This window comes from Urocitellus parryii, chromosome 5 (genome assembly GCF_045843805.1).
Source record: "Urocitellus parryii isolate mUroPar1 chromosome 5, mUroPar1.hap1, whole genome shotgun sequence".
Taxonomy (NCBI): domain Eukaryota; kingdom Metazoa; phylum Chordata; class Mammalia; order Rodentia; family Sciuridae; genus Urocitellus; species Urocitellus parryii.
In genome coordinates this window covers 71,832,556-71,845,636 of record NC_135535.1, presented here as the reverse complement: position 1 = coordinate 71,845,636, position 13,081 = coordinate 71,832,556, and the positions used below count along the sequence as shown (strand labels likewise).

Genomic DNA, 13,081 nt, shown 5'->3' with positions numbered 1-13,081 from the left:
ATAACTTTAAAAATTAACACATTCAAAATCCTTCATTATTAGGATTGTAAAAATGAATTGTTTACTGATTTTTGTTACTTCCTTAGCTCAGTTCAACACTTTTGTTATCCCATTTTATTTCCATTCATCACAACAGAAAAGGGTAACATCACTCCTCTTCAAATTAAGTTTTTAAAGTAAATTTTTAGAAATTTCTAATAAGAGTTTTGTGGTCTACATAAAACCCTATTAAAAGACTACGACAGCCAGGTGCATTGGCGCATGCCTGTAATCCAAGCATCTTGGGAGGCTGAGACAAGAGGATTATGAGTTCAAAGCCAGCCTCAGCAACAGGGAGACACTAAGCAACTCAGTGAGACCCTATCTCTAAATAAAATCCAAAAAATAGGGCTGGGGATGTGGCCCAGTGGCCAAGTGCCCCTGAGTTCAATCCCTGGAACCCATCCCCGCCAAAAAAAAGACTACCATAAATAAAATTACATATTTTAGATCTGTCCTTACCTGTTCATTATGAATTACAATTAATTTTACAATTACTATGTTTATAAGATTTCCAATACTTGAGTCCTTGTAGATTGCTGCAACCTGAAGTAAAAAAAAAAGTAGGATTATATGTCTAAAATGAAAATTTCTTCTCAAAACAAATTGAAACCAGTCCTAGAGCATGTATTCTCCAATTTCACTGCACAGTGAAGTCTCTTAGAGAACTTTTACAAATTCTCATGTTCTTTTTTTTTTTTTTTTGTAGCTATAGATGAACAGATGCCTTTATTTTATTTGTTTATTTCTATGTGGTGCTGAGGATCAAACCTAGTGCCTCACACATGCTAGGCAAGTACTCTGCCACTAAGCTACAGCCCCAGCCCTCAGGTCACATTCTTTATCAATTAAATTAGGATCTCTATGGCTGTGAAATGGGCATCAGCTCTTTTTAAGGACGCTTTTTAAAGTCCCTATAGTGAAACAAAAGTTTGAGAACCAGTATCCTAACCTTGCTACGGAGATTGGTCCATGTATTGGTAGCATCCACATCACCTAGAACTGGTAAGAAATATAAACTCTCAAAACCCTTTTAAACAAAATCCTAAGTGATTTGATGGCATAATAGATTCTGGAAACTACTGTTAGGGATGATTCAACAAGAAATTCACTTTATTCTGGGTCTTATCTACAGTTTAAATGACCACAATATTCCATAAAATTGTAAATTTGGCATATTCTTTTCTGGTAGTTTTATTTTATATTCTTTTCTATAGTTGCATATTTTCAATTCTGATTATTTTTAACATTTAACACTACTTTAATACATGGAGGTAGATTCATCTAGAATCATACAAATAGCTGTAGAAGAGTCCATACGTAAATTAGAATCTAACCCTCAATTGTCCAAGACTGACATGCAAATCTATGAGGCACTCTGGATGGATTCAGTTCGTGATTTATATTAAGGTGTTATCCTCTTTCCAAATTCATATTCTTTTCTTATATCCCTCAAAGAGGTTATCACTGATCAACCTAGGTGTCCTTCAACAGATGAATGGATAAAGAAAATGTGATACACACACACACACACAATGGAATATTATTCAGTGACAAAGAAGAATGAAATTATGGCATTTGCCAGTAAATGGATGGAACTAGAGACTATCATGCTAAGTGAAATAAGCCCAAAAAACCAAAGGCCAAATGCTCTCTCTGATATGCAGATGCTCACACAGAATAAGGGGAGAGGGGGAATAGAAGTTCATTGGATTGACAAAGGGGAATGAAATGAAGGGAGGGGGGATGGGAATAGGGAAGACAGTGAAATGAACATGACATAACTTTCTATGTTCATATGTGAATAAACAACCCCTGTAACTCCACATCATGTACACCACAAGAATGGGATCTAATTAGAATAAGTCATACTCCATGTACATATAATACATCAAATTATACTCTATTGTCATGTATATCTAAGAAGAACATATTTAAAAAAAAAAAAGAGGTTACCACTGCAAAAGAAATGCCTTCCACGGGCAATGCCTCTGCCTTGTACTCCTTCAGAGACATCACACGGTCTAGACACAAGCTACCTGTGCAGTGAAAACTGCCTCTGATGCCTAGATCACCTTCTCATGAGCTACTGCCCAAGCCAGACAGCTAACTGCTTCAGGGAATACTACTTCTCTCATGTTTTTAATAAACAAATGTTCAGCATCTACTCCTTGCAATGTTTGCAGGAGATAAAAAGAGGACATGGTCCCTGACTTTGTAGAACTTAGTTTGCTAGAAGCAATGGTACCAGGACCCTCACTCCATCAGCCAAAACTTCTTCTACACAATATATAATAACATGAACATGACTGCTGTCAATGCCTCTAGTGCCAAAGATACCACTATCAGAACCAGAGCCAAAAGCATCTCTGGAGCTGCTGACACTGCTGGGTCAGCATGGGCACAAATACACATTCCTGCACCTTTATTGTTGTAATGGTGCAGCCACAAATACTTACAGGTTTGTCATCTTTACCAGCAGTAATGCCTTTGGCTCTGGTGGTAGCAATTTTTGGCAACAGTGGTAGTAGCCCCAGTGGGGTTGACAGTAAGTTAAGGCAGTGAGTCAGATGATTCGTGATTTCAAGAAGGTCTGTTAGCACTGCAGTATTGCTCACTTTAAAATAAGAGCTGTGGAAATGTATAGTTGGATTTATAAATATTCATTTTATATGCAACTTTTAAAAATATATTTGCCATAAGAACCAGCATACCTATATGTCTGGCTTTAGAGACTTCCTTTGATACTATGAGTTTAAAAGTAGGTATTTTCTAAGTCAAATTACTGGGCAAATGACATATCTCAAAAGTATTTATAAAGTCTCTTTTTTTCCCAAATAATGAAAAACATGATTGTGTGTGCTCATACACAACAGGTATACCTTGTACTACATTTGGTGTTTAAAGGTACTGTCACTGAGTAACTCTATTCAATAATACTGACCTATGATTTAATCAATGGGTAGCCATATGGCTCATTTGGTATTCACAGAATTTTAGAATCAGTATGTACAATAATGTGCTTTTCTCATTCATAACACCAGTGCCCTATATTAGAATGTCTTGATGGCAGTGTACTAGTTCCCTACTACTAATAAGTACATAGATGATAAGCAATAAATAAGTAAAGAACAAATACATAAAATAAATATTGAATGATTATTACACACCAAATGTGTTGTAAATTTAAATGTATTCATTCATTTAAAAAAAAGTTCAATGAGATAGAAACTATTATAGTGTACTTTTTACAAGTAAAAAAAACTAAGATACAGAGAAGTTCAGTAATGTATTGAAGTTTAGGCAACTGGTAAACAACAGAACCCAATTTCCATCCTAGGCAGTCTGACTTTAAAGCTCCTCTCTCTCTCTTGTTTCCCCCAGTGCCCTTTTCCTCCCCAAGTAGATTCTTTCTTTTAGGGTCATCTTTTATTCTTTCTTTCTTTCTTTTTTTTTTTTTAGGTTTCCACATATGACTGAAACATGTGATACTTGTCTTTCTGTGTCTGGCTTATTTTACTTAACATGATGCCTTTGAATTCCATCCATTTTCATGATCAGTTTTTATTTTAGTGTGGCTGAAATTTTCCCCTTACTGAAAACATCAGGAACCCAAGGAATTGAAAAATATACACTCAATATAATTCAAGTGAAATAAATGCCTCTAATAATAGCAATTACGTTTGAATTCTTGAGGCTCAAATGATTTTTTCTTAAATTTACATTATTAAGTGTGTGACAATGTGAATATTGTGAAGTAAGCCTTAGTAAACACAATGGCATGTGAAGCTTTCTGGCCTATAGTAAATACCTCCGGTATATTAAATAAAATATCACTGAATACCAAAATAAGCATGCCGAAGAAAATAATTGCTCTAGCTTACATGTAATTTGGTAGTTTAATAATATCTATAAATGCCATTTTAACTTGATGCTGTTGTCCAAATATGAGTATAAAAACTTTAGAGTAGAAGATTGGACTATGACTGCTCATTTAATATACTTATTTCACTAGTCATACACATTTGTGTTCTTTCCCAGTGCTGCTAATTACAGATACCCTTTGAAAAAATAGAGATCCATGAGCTATATTCACAAAATATTATGGAACTCTAAAACGTAAATTAAATCACATTCACTTTTCTATATCATTGTTTTCAGACACTTTGTTAAACTGTCAAAAAGTTTAACAAAATATCACATTTGTTTACTTGGTACAGGATAGGTAAAGGTAAATGATCTTCTTTCTAAATTTTGTGCCTATAGTCCATTAGCTTAATTCAATCACTTTCCCATTAAATGTAGAACTCAATGCATAAAAACTTTTTCTGTACTTTGAGCTTTCCTTCAAATAGCTTACTATCACATTCCAAATCTCAATCACATTTTCCTAAATTATGATGATCCAATCAGAACATTACCAATAATCCAAGTATGTATGTTTGAATAAGGTAATCAGTGCCTTCCAAAATAATGGGAAGAAAACATGCAAAACCTGCATGGTTCTTTCTTCAACCAGAAACAGCTGTTGACACTTAAGTGGAGGATGCATTCCTCTCACCTCTTTAGAGAAACTTTGGAAATGGACTTCACAAGTAGAGATAAAACAAGCTGGACTAGATTTGATAAACTCTGCATATGTGACCAACTGACTTAGTTTGCCCAAGTGTGAAGGATTTGCAAAGAGACTTTATGAGACTTTCAATGCCAGAATTTTAAAAGTCCCACACAAACAGTAAGAGGTTTCATTTTTTTTCTAAGTTGCCTTCCATCTTCAACATTATTTATATCCAAGAATATAGCTGTGATTGGTTTGTTACCAATAAAACAACAATGTGTATAGAGTACCTTATAATCTCATGACTTCTCTATATTCTCATTTGAACATTCTTTCAATGAAAGAAAAATGAAGAAAGCACCAAACCCAGATATTTAGAAGTCACCTGAAAATTGGCCTCTGAGTAAGAAAGCGGACATACACACACAAAAAAAAAAAAAAAGAAGAAGAAGAAAAAGAAAGAAAGAAAAGGAAAAAAAAGCCTCAAAAAGAGACCCTCCTTGGGGCTGGGGATGTGGCTCAAGCAATAACACACTCGCCTGGCATGTGCGGGGCTAGGTTTGATCCTCAGCACCACATACAAATAAAATAAAGATGTTGTGTCCACCAAAAACTAAAAAATAAATATTAAAAAAAAATCCCTCCCTCTCCCTCTCTTAAAAAAAAAAAGAGAGACCCTCCTAAATTTTTCCTCCTACTCCACCTATATTTGGAATGTTCCCCTTTTACTCAACCCTACTGCATCTGTTTCCCTGTAAATGAAAACTTAGTGCAAAACAGATGACAGCTTCTACAAAAATCCCACCTTCAACTAAAATCTGCTATCATTCTAGTAGGACTAAAAATCTAGGAAATAACTTGTATACATGCATTGGTCTGATATTCCAAGCAAAATCAGACACAGGTCTCTCCATGAAGTCAGACCGTTGGCTTCTCCCTCTAAGAACTCTGCTTTAAAACTCACATAGCCAACTTCAGTTACTTCATGACATGCCACAATATCTTCATTTTGTTGTTGTTGTAGATGGACACAATACCTTTATTTTATTTATTTATTTTTATATGATGCTGAGTACTGAACGCAGTGCTTCACACATGCTAGGCAAGCTCTCTACCACCAAGCCACAACCCCAACTTCACAATATCTTCTTAACAGTGATGATCTTAATTGATTTGCATGTAAAATCAAAATAAATATTTTTGAGGGTGGTGATAGCACCAAAAATGCATGCAAATATTCCAAAATTATTCTTGTGTTCCTTTACTTCTTCTAGTAAGTTTCTCCAAAGTACTGACATCAGTTATCTGTCTCTTACCAGCTTCAAAAACTGTTTCATTTGTAAAATCTAATATTTTCCTTCAATATCCCCCTTAACCCAATTTTCTTAATAAGTGTCACTACTTAAACCATTTCAATTGCAAAGTTGATTTCAATATTCTATTTAATTGGTACCATTTCCTACTTTATAAACTGACATCCTCCACATCTAGTTCTCATTAGAATTTCTTGATTTTAAGTACATCACACTCACATTTATAATGACACACCTAAATAATTATTTTGGATTCAGAAGTGTAAAAAAATGTCATCAGGATAAATATCTATAGATATCCCTGTGTCATTTAAAAATTTCGATTTCAATAGACAAAATGAGTTTTGTATTATATAATTGCAGAAAATTACTTTGGATCATCTTTGTTTTTTGTTTACCAAAATGTACTACATTCAGAGAAAAATACTACTTTAATTTTATTCACTAATAAATTCTTTCAGTAATGTTCATTGAGCACCCACTTTGTAGATACTACATTTAGGCAGCATAGAACATGATATAATTATAAAAATTTAATGTCATAGTAAGTAAATGATAAGACTCTCAGGATCTTCAAGCTACAAGAAATATAACTGGTAATTTCTGGTTAAGGGAAATTGACAAGGTACTACAAATGTGCCTTGACCAAGTCTTTTCAACCAACTGAGTCTAAATTCCCTCTATGTGTACTTCTAGCTGTGGTATATGTTCAAATTATCTGAATCTGCATAAATAGGTGACCGTATCATTTGTCAACTAAATCAGAATACTCATGACAATAAAAGGAGGTGCTTTTAGTAATAACTCTAAAGCAACTACCCAAATTCAAGAATGTTTCAGGAAGTATGACGAGTGTGTGTTTATATTTGTACACACATGTATACATGTGATATAGGAAGCTGCCTCTCACAGAGAACTGGTGCTTTTCACTAGCATTAGAACTTCAATCTATGAACAATGGCACCAACATTGCTCAACAGAGAAATTAACATCAGATCAAAGACTCTTACACCTACTGTGATCTTTACTCCAAGATTGCTAAAATAGCTTTACTGGCAATAATTTATCTCTTTATCCCTAAAAACATATTTATAACTTAAAAGATTGTTTGTCCAAATTTCTGATTTAGGGAATGTAGCAACAGTACAAATAACACACTCTCCCCTTGAGTAGGGTCAAGTTTTAAAATTCAGATTCAAAGATCAGTGTGACAAGGATATTCCCTGTCACTAGAGGGCAGAAGCTATGCATGTGATGCAGTAAAGAACAATTCAAGCATTTTCTATCAATGGTTTCACACATTTTCAAATATTTAGAAAGTTGTACAAGTAACAGAATAGTATTCCTGGTATATATCTTTCTAAGCTAAACTTCAGTGAAGTCTAATTTCTAGGTACAATTTGTGTACATGAAGAGTTTGGGGAAAAAACACATTGTTTTAATTATGTAAAGAAATTAAGTGCTTTAGGCAATATAAAAGTAATAATAAGTTACTTACAATTGACATTAGGGTTAGTACATAGTGCTGCAAATTCTGTCCATGATGCTGAACCATCTTAGCATCAGCTGTAACCATAACTTCCACATATCTTGGGTATGATAAAAAGCGTTTATTCCTGGAATGTAATTGACTTCTTTCATCTTCTAATGATATATTTTTTAAAGTATATCTGAGAACTCTTTCCTTCCTTATATTAAGATCTTCATTCATGTTGCTATAGTTGTGAAATCGTAAAGAAGTTTTCTTTATTTGATTTTCTGGGAGGAAAAAAAGAATACAATATAGAGCTATTAAAAGTTGGACAGGACTAAAGATATTTCACAAAAGTGAATAGCCAAAATATTTAATACTTACACATCTGCCTCCAATATGAAACAATAAAAAGACAAATTAAAGAGTAACAAACTGTTTGCAAAATGTTCAAATTTTTACAGAATATACTAACAAATTTGTATGTATGTCTTATTTTAACAATTTTAAGTATTCAAAAATATCTATTAATTACTGAGTGAAAAATAAAAAGGGTCTTATAATTTTAAAAGCTGATACCACATTAAAAACTATATAAATTAACAATTCTCAACATAAAATTGTTGAATACTGGAATATGAGACATGAGGCAGGATGAATTAGGTATATGTGTTTTGATAATGAAAAGATGTCCCTGACACATTTATAAATTAAAAATGTAAGTAGCATGTAAAACTGGCTCCCATTCTTGTAAAAAATATTTCTCAAAATATATAAGTATTATTCAAAAATTTATATAATGAACCAAAAATGTCTGGAAGCACACATGTCAAACTTTTAACATTGACTATACTGGGCAGGTAGGTGAGAAGGGATAGAAAAGCTATTGGAGCCAAGCTAGATGTCCTTCAGTGGATGGGTGAATGGATTAAAAAATGTGGCATATATATGCAATGGAATTTTACTCAGCAATAAAAGAGAATAAAATCATGGCATTTGCAGGTAAATGGATGGCGTTAGAGAAAATAATGCTAAGTGAAGTTTGCCAATCACAAAAAAACAAATGCGGAATGTTTTCTCTAAGGAGGCTGATTCATAGTGGGGTAGGGAGGAGGAGCAAGGGAGGAATAGATGAATTCTAGATAGGGCAGAGGGGTGGGAGGGAAAGGGTAGGGGCAGGGGATTAGCAAGGATGGTGAAATGTGATAGACATCATTATCCAAAGTACATGTATGAAGACACGACTTGGTGTCAACATACTTTATATACAACCAGAGATGAAAAATTATGCTGGATACGTGGAACAAGAATTGTAATGCATTCCACTGTCATTTATTTTTTTATTTTTTATTTTTTTTAAGAGTCTAAATTTTTATTGTTTAAAACCCACGCAAGTAAAAGTTCTGTTTGTAAAAAGATTTACACAGTAAAAATCTCAAGCTATCTTGCATTTCCTTTTCTCGTGCAAATATTATTGCACTACAGAGGATGCTCCCGCGCTTTTTCTATTTACAGATTTTCTATTTATACATACACATATTTTTTTTCCTTTTTTTTTATTGATTGTTCCAAACATTACAGAGCTCTTGATAAATCATCTTTCATACATTTGACTCTATTGGGTTTTGAACTCCCATTTCTACCCCAAATACAGATAGCAGAATCACATCTGTTACATACTCACATTTTTACATAATGGCATATTAGTGACTGTCTTAATCTGCTACTTTTCCTAACCCCTACTATCCCCCCTCCCCTCCCCTCCCACCTTCCCTCTCTGCCTCCTCAGCTGTTGTTCAATTCTCTCCCTTTTTTCCCCCCTCCCCCTTGCCCATCATAACCTCTTATACTTTTGTGTATCATTGAAGGTCTCCTACCATTTGCAAATCCTTTCAGTTCTCTCTCCCTTTCTCTCCCCCCATTCGTCTTTGTTTACAGTTAGTCTTTTCCTCATGCTCTTCCTTCCTGTTTTGTTCTTAGTTGCTCTCTTTATATCAAAGGAGACATTTGGCATTTGTTTTTTAGGGCTTGGCTAGCTTCACTTAGCATAATCTGCTCTAATGCCATCCATTTCCCTGCAAATTCTATGATTTTGTTGTTTCTTATTGCTGCATTTTTTAAAAAATCAATTAAAAAAATAATAATTTCCTTAATATCTCAATGCCCTTTAACTTAACTTGTTTTGTCATTATAATTTAAGAAATAAAATTTTATTTATAAAACAGCACCTATTAATATTTTGTAGATTAATATTTAATTATATTACATTTCCTTGGTACTTATACAAAAGTAGTATAGCAAATGACTAGGTAACCTTTACAAATACCCTATATAAGTCATTACTCCAAATATACTTGCCAATTCAATTATATCACTCATTTTGGGGGGGAAGGGGTACTGGGATGGAGTCTGGAGATACTTTATCACTGAAATACATCCTCCAGTACTTTTTATTATTTATTTTGAGGCAGGGTCTCACTAAGTTGCTGAGGCTGACCTTGGGCTTACAATTCTCCTGCCTCAGCCTCCCAAGTTGCTCAGATTACAGGCATGCACTACCATGCTCAGTTACATCACTTCTATGCAATGTTCTCCTTTCTATTTCTGTTCCATTAAGTCAAATGTTAAAATGATGTCTCCTCCTTTATTAATAACCAGTGTATTATGACCCAAAACTAATTTAGACCAAACCAAAATGCAAGATCATGCATGTCATGGAAAAATGATAATCTGCCTGCTCGAACATAAAATCCTTAAAAATTAAATCAGTGATTATAATACTTATACAATATAGACTTATAATGCCAGAAGAATATTAGAAATTAATGATAATACAAACTACCAAAATTTGTTAATGATAATGTGAATAGAAGTCCTATTGCCACCTAACAGTTAGCACATATGTAACTAAATTCATCATTTTCCTCTCCCGTTACCAGTTCCCCTATTTCTATTGTGAATGAAGCCTCCCAGTGCCCATGATTCACACTCAAACCTGTACACCATCATGGACTCTTTCACCTTCCCCTCATACTTAGATTCTAGTTGCCACATTTTGCCATTTCTCCTTCAAAATGTTCATTGAACTGCTCCTCTTGTAGTGACCTTTTCTTTAAACTCATACAGGTCTTTCTCAGAACACTCTTAGAATCAAGAATGCAAAATTAGACACAAAGAGCCCCTCAAATAGTTCTGCTGTTATCAATTTATTGTCTCTCCCAGTCATATTTTATTTATGTCAAAAAATGTTCACTTTTAGAAATATTCATTTTTTTCTCATCCTTATTAAGATGAGATAAACAGATTTTCATTAGAACATGGACATAAGATTAAGTCCGAGTTCCATTTCTCATCAGCTCACCACTAAACACAGTCACTATCACAATCGCCACCACCAAACTGTAAATTCCTTAAAAACTGAGAAAACTGTTGGGCAATCTGTTCTAAGTGCTCAATAAATGTTCATGGGAAATAGAAAACAGGGTTAGGATAAAGAAAGGAAAATGGAGAATGGAGTTAGAAACCAGAAGGATAGAGAGGGAGGGAGATGTAAGAAAGGAATACACAGAGGAAGAAAATAAAAAGAGTTTATCAGTCCAGAATTCACGGTAGGGAAAATACTAATGTGATGTACAATAGAAGCAGTTAAAAGATAAATTACCTTCGACTTTTCTATCTATATATAGACTGGAATTGATAAGAGTGCTATGCATTTGACCAGATGGAGAAAAAATATTTTCCCTTCTCCAACAGCATATAGCCAGTCATTTTTAAAATTGGGGCATAAAATCCAAGGACATATATTTTAGTCTGTCAACATTTGAAATCACTTGTTGAATGCCCTACAGCTCAAAAAACTGAGGGTTCCTTGGAATAAAATGACCACATCATTTTATTGTGAAATCTAACATGTCTTCACAGAGTTTTAAGTTTTTGAGTTTTCTTATTAAGACTAATACTAACAATAATAATACACATAATACCAACAAAGAGTTTATTACCTACCATGTACTGGCACACTTTACATGTTAGCAAAACCTCTATGAAATAAGCACTGTTATTATTCTTATTTTATAAAGCAGGAAAATGAGGAACAGGGAGGGTAAATACACTCCCTGACTATGGTAATATAGCTAATAAGATATAAATCTGTAACATACTTATATTTTAAATCAGTGGCATTAAAAAACAAAAACCATGAAAACCTATAGTTCCCTATGATTTTTTGATATCATTAGAAATCTCAGCCACTACTTTAGAATTAGGGCTTATAGTTTATAAATTACTTTATAATACTCTATTTCAAAGATTTTCTTAAGTTAGAGTGCCTTCTAGTAATAAATGTGGAGAAGACTTTCCTTTGGCCAGCTAAAACTTGAAGCATAAAAGAATCATGACATCATCACTCTTGCCAGCGTCACTGAGTCAGCTACTATTACTGTGCCCATTTTAAAAAAGACATGTGATACAAGTTAAGTGAAATTTCGAGAGCCACCAGCTAAGTGGCATAACAAAGAAATGAATTCAGATTTCCTCAACATCAATTATTACAGCTAAATACCACATCACATGACTCTTCCAAAGGTCACATGTAGTAATACATGCAGAACGTTGAGAATTTAGTAACCAGAGTCATGGGAAAAGCTGCTTCCTAAAAGACTAAAAGAGGGAACTAGTTAGTCATATTCACAAAAATATGGGCTTTCGTCCTCCCTGCATTACGGAAACACAGAGCTGAGCCAGGACTGGAATATAAAAGCTTGCAGCTCTACTTTGGATAAAGATTTGAGATCAATCTGGTGCTGTTCATTCATTCAGTGGCCTTGAAGAAAGATGGCAATACAGGAAACTCCCAAATAACTCTCATTAATGTTACACACAAGAAATTCCAGCTACTTCCGTTATGTGTGCCGGCAGGACAATGAGGCACAGTGGTCATGTGTCACAGAATAAATGCTCTTTTATCTCCCACATTCTCAAGAAGTTTAAACCATAGTGCTTCCTCTGAAGTCAAAGCCAGTATTGTGATTTACAATGTCCTAAGTGTTCAGGTGAATTCACCATAAACTTAAAGAAGTTTACATTTCTGGCCTCTCACTTGCAAACTCCCTTTGTAAGGCTTTCGAAGGAACATTAGCAATGTCGCAATCATAATTTTCTATTATTTTTCTTTAAAAAGTTTACTTTAAATTGTTTAATCAATAGGCTTTGAGAAGTGGTCATCAGATAATCCCAATTTGAGAGATTATATGGCAAATTATTCAAATCATGATAATGGAGAAATAAGTTGCATGAAAATCCTAGTCAGTTTTGCACTGAGAATTTTACTAGTTCTTTCCTTTACCACAGAGTGTATTTTATTTCTAAATATCTCAATCCCCTACATAGTTTTGTCTCCCTAAATACAAATAAAGTTTAACTGTTAATCCATTTGTCAAAAATATCCCATTCCTTCTGAATCTCTTATCAATGACTCACATCTCCTTTTGCTCAAATGTATCCCCAAAAGTTCTTACAATTTCAGTATCTTAACTGCCCATCTTGTGTTTGTTCATGTTTTGGTTTTATTTGACCAGCATCTATTCACTAACTTTCCACAATTCCCTGGGTACCTATTCCCATCCTCTCTTTGTTCATAGCTACAAGCATTGCCCTGACCCCACTGGCAGGGTAGATCTGGCTGACTGGACCACTGCCTCC

The 13,081-nt window shown here is 34.1% G+C and overlaps 1 protein-coding gene across 1 annotated transcript in view; it reads right to left on the bottom strand.

Moving 5' to 3' along the window:
- Adamts20 (ADAM metallopeptidase with thrombospondin type 1 motif 20) overlaps nucleotides 1-13,081 on the bottom strand; it is a 147,511-nt gene that overhangs the window by 108,013 nt on the left and 26,417 nt on the right. The window contains exons 4-5 of the mRNA XM_026401433.2: nucleotides 7,409-7,668; nucleotides 502-585 (exon numbers count right to left, since the gene is read on the bottom strand). Of these exons, the coding sequence (XP_026257218.2) occupies nucleotides 502-585; nucleotides 7,409-7,668 (344 nt within the window). The remainder of the gene's footprint in view (nucleotides 1-501; nucleotides 586-7,408; nucleotides 7,669-13,081) is intronic.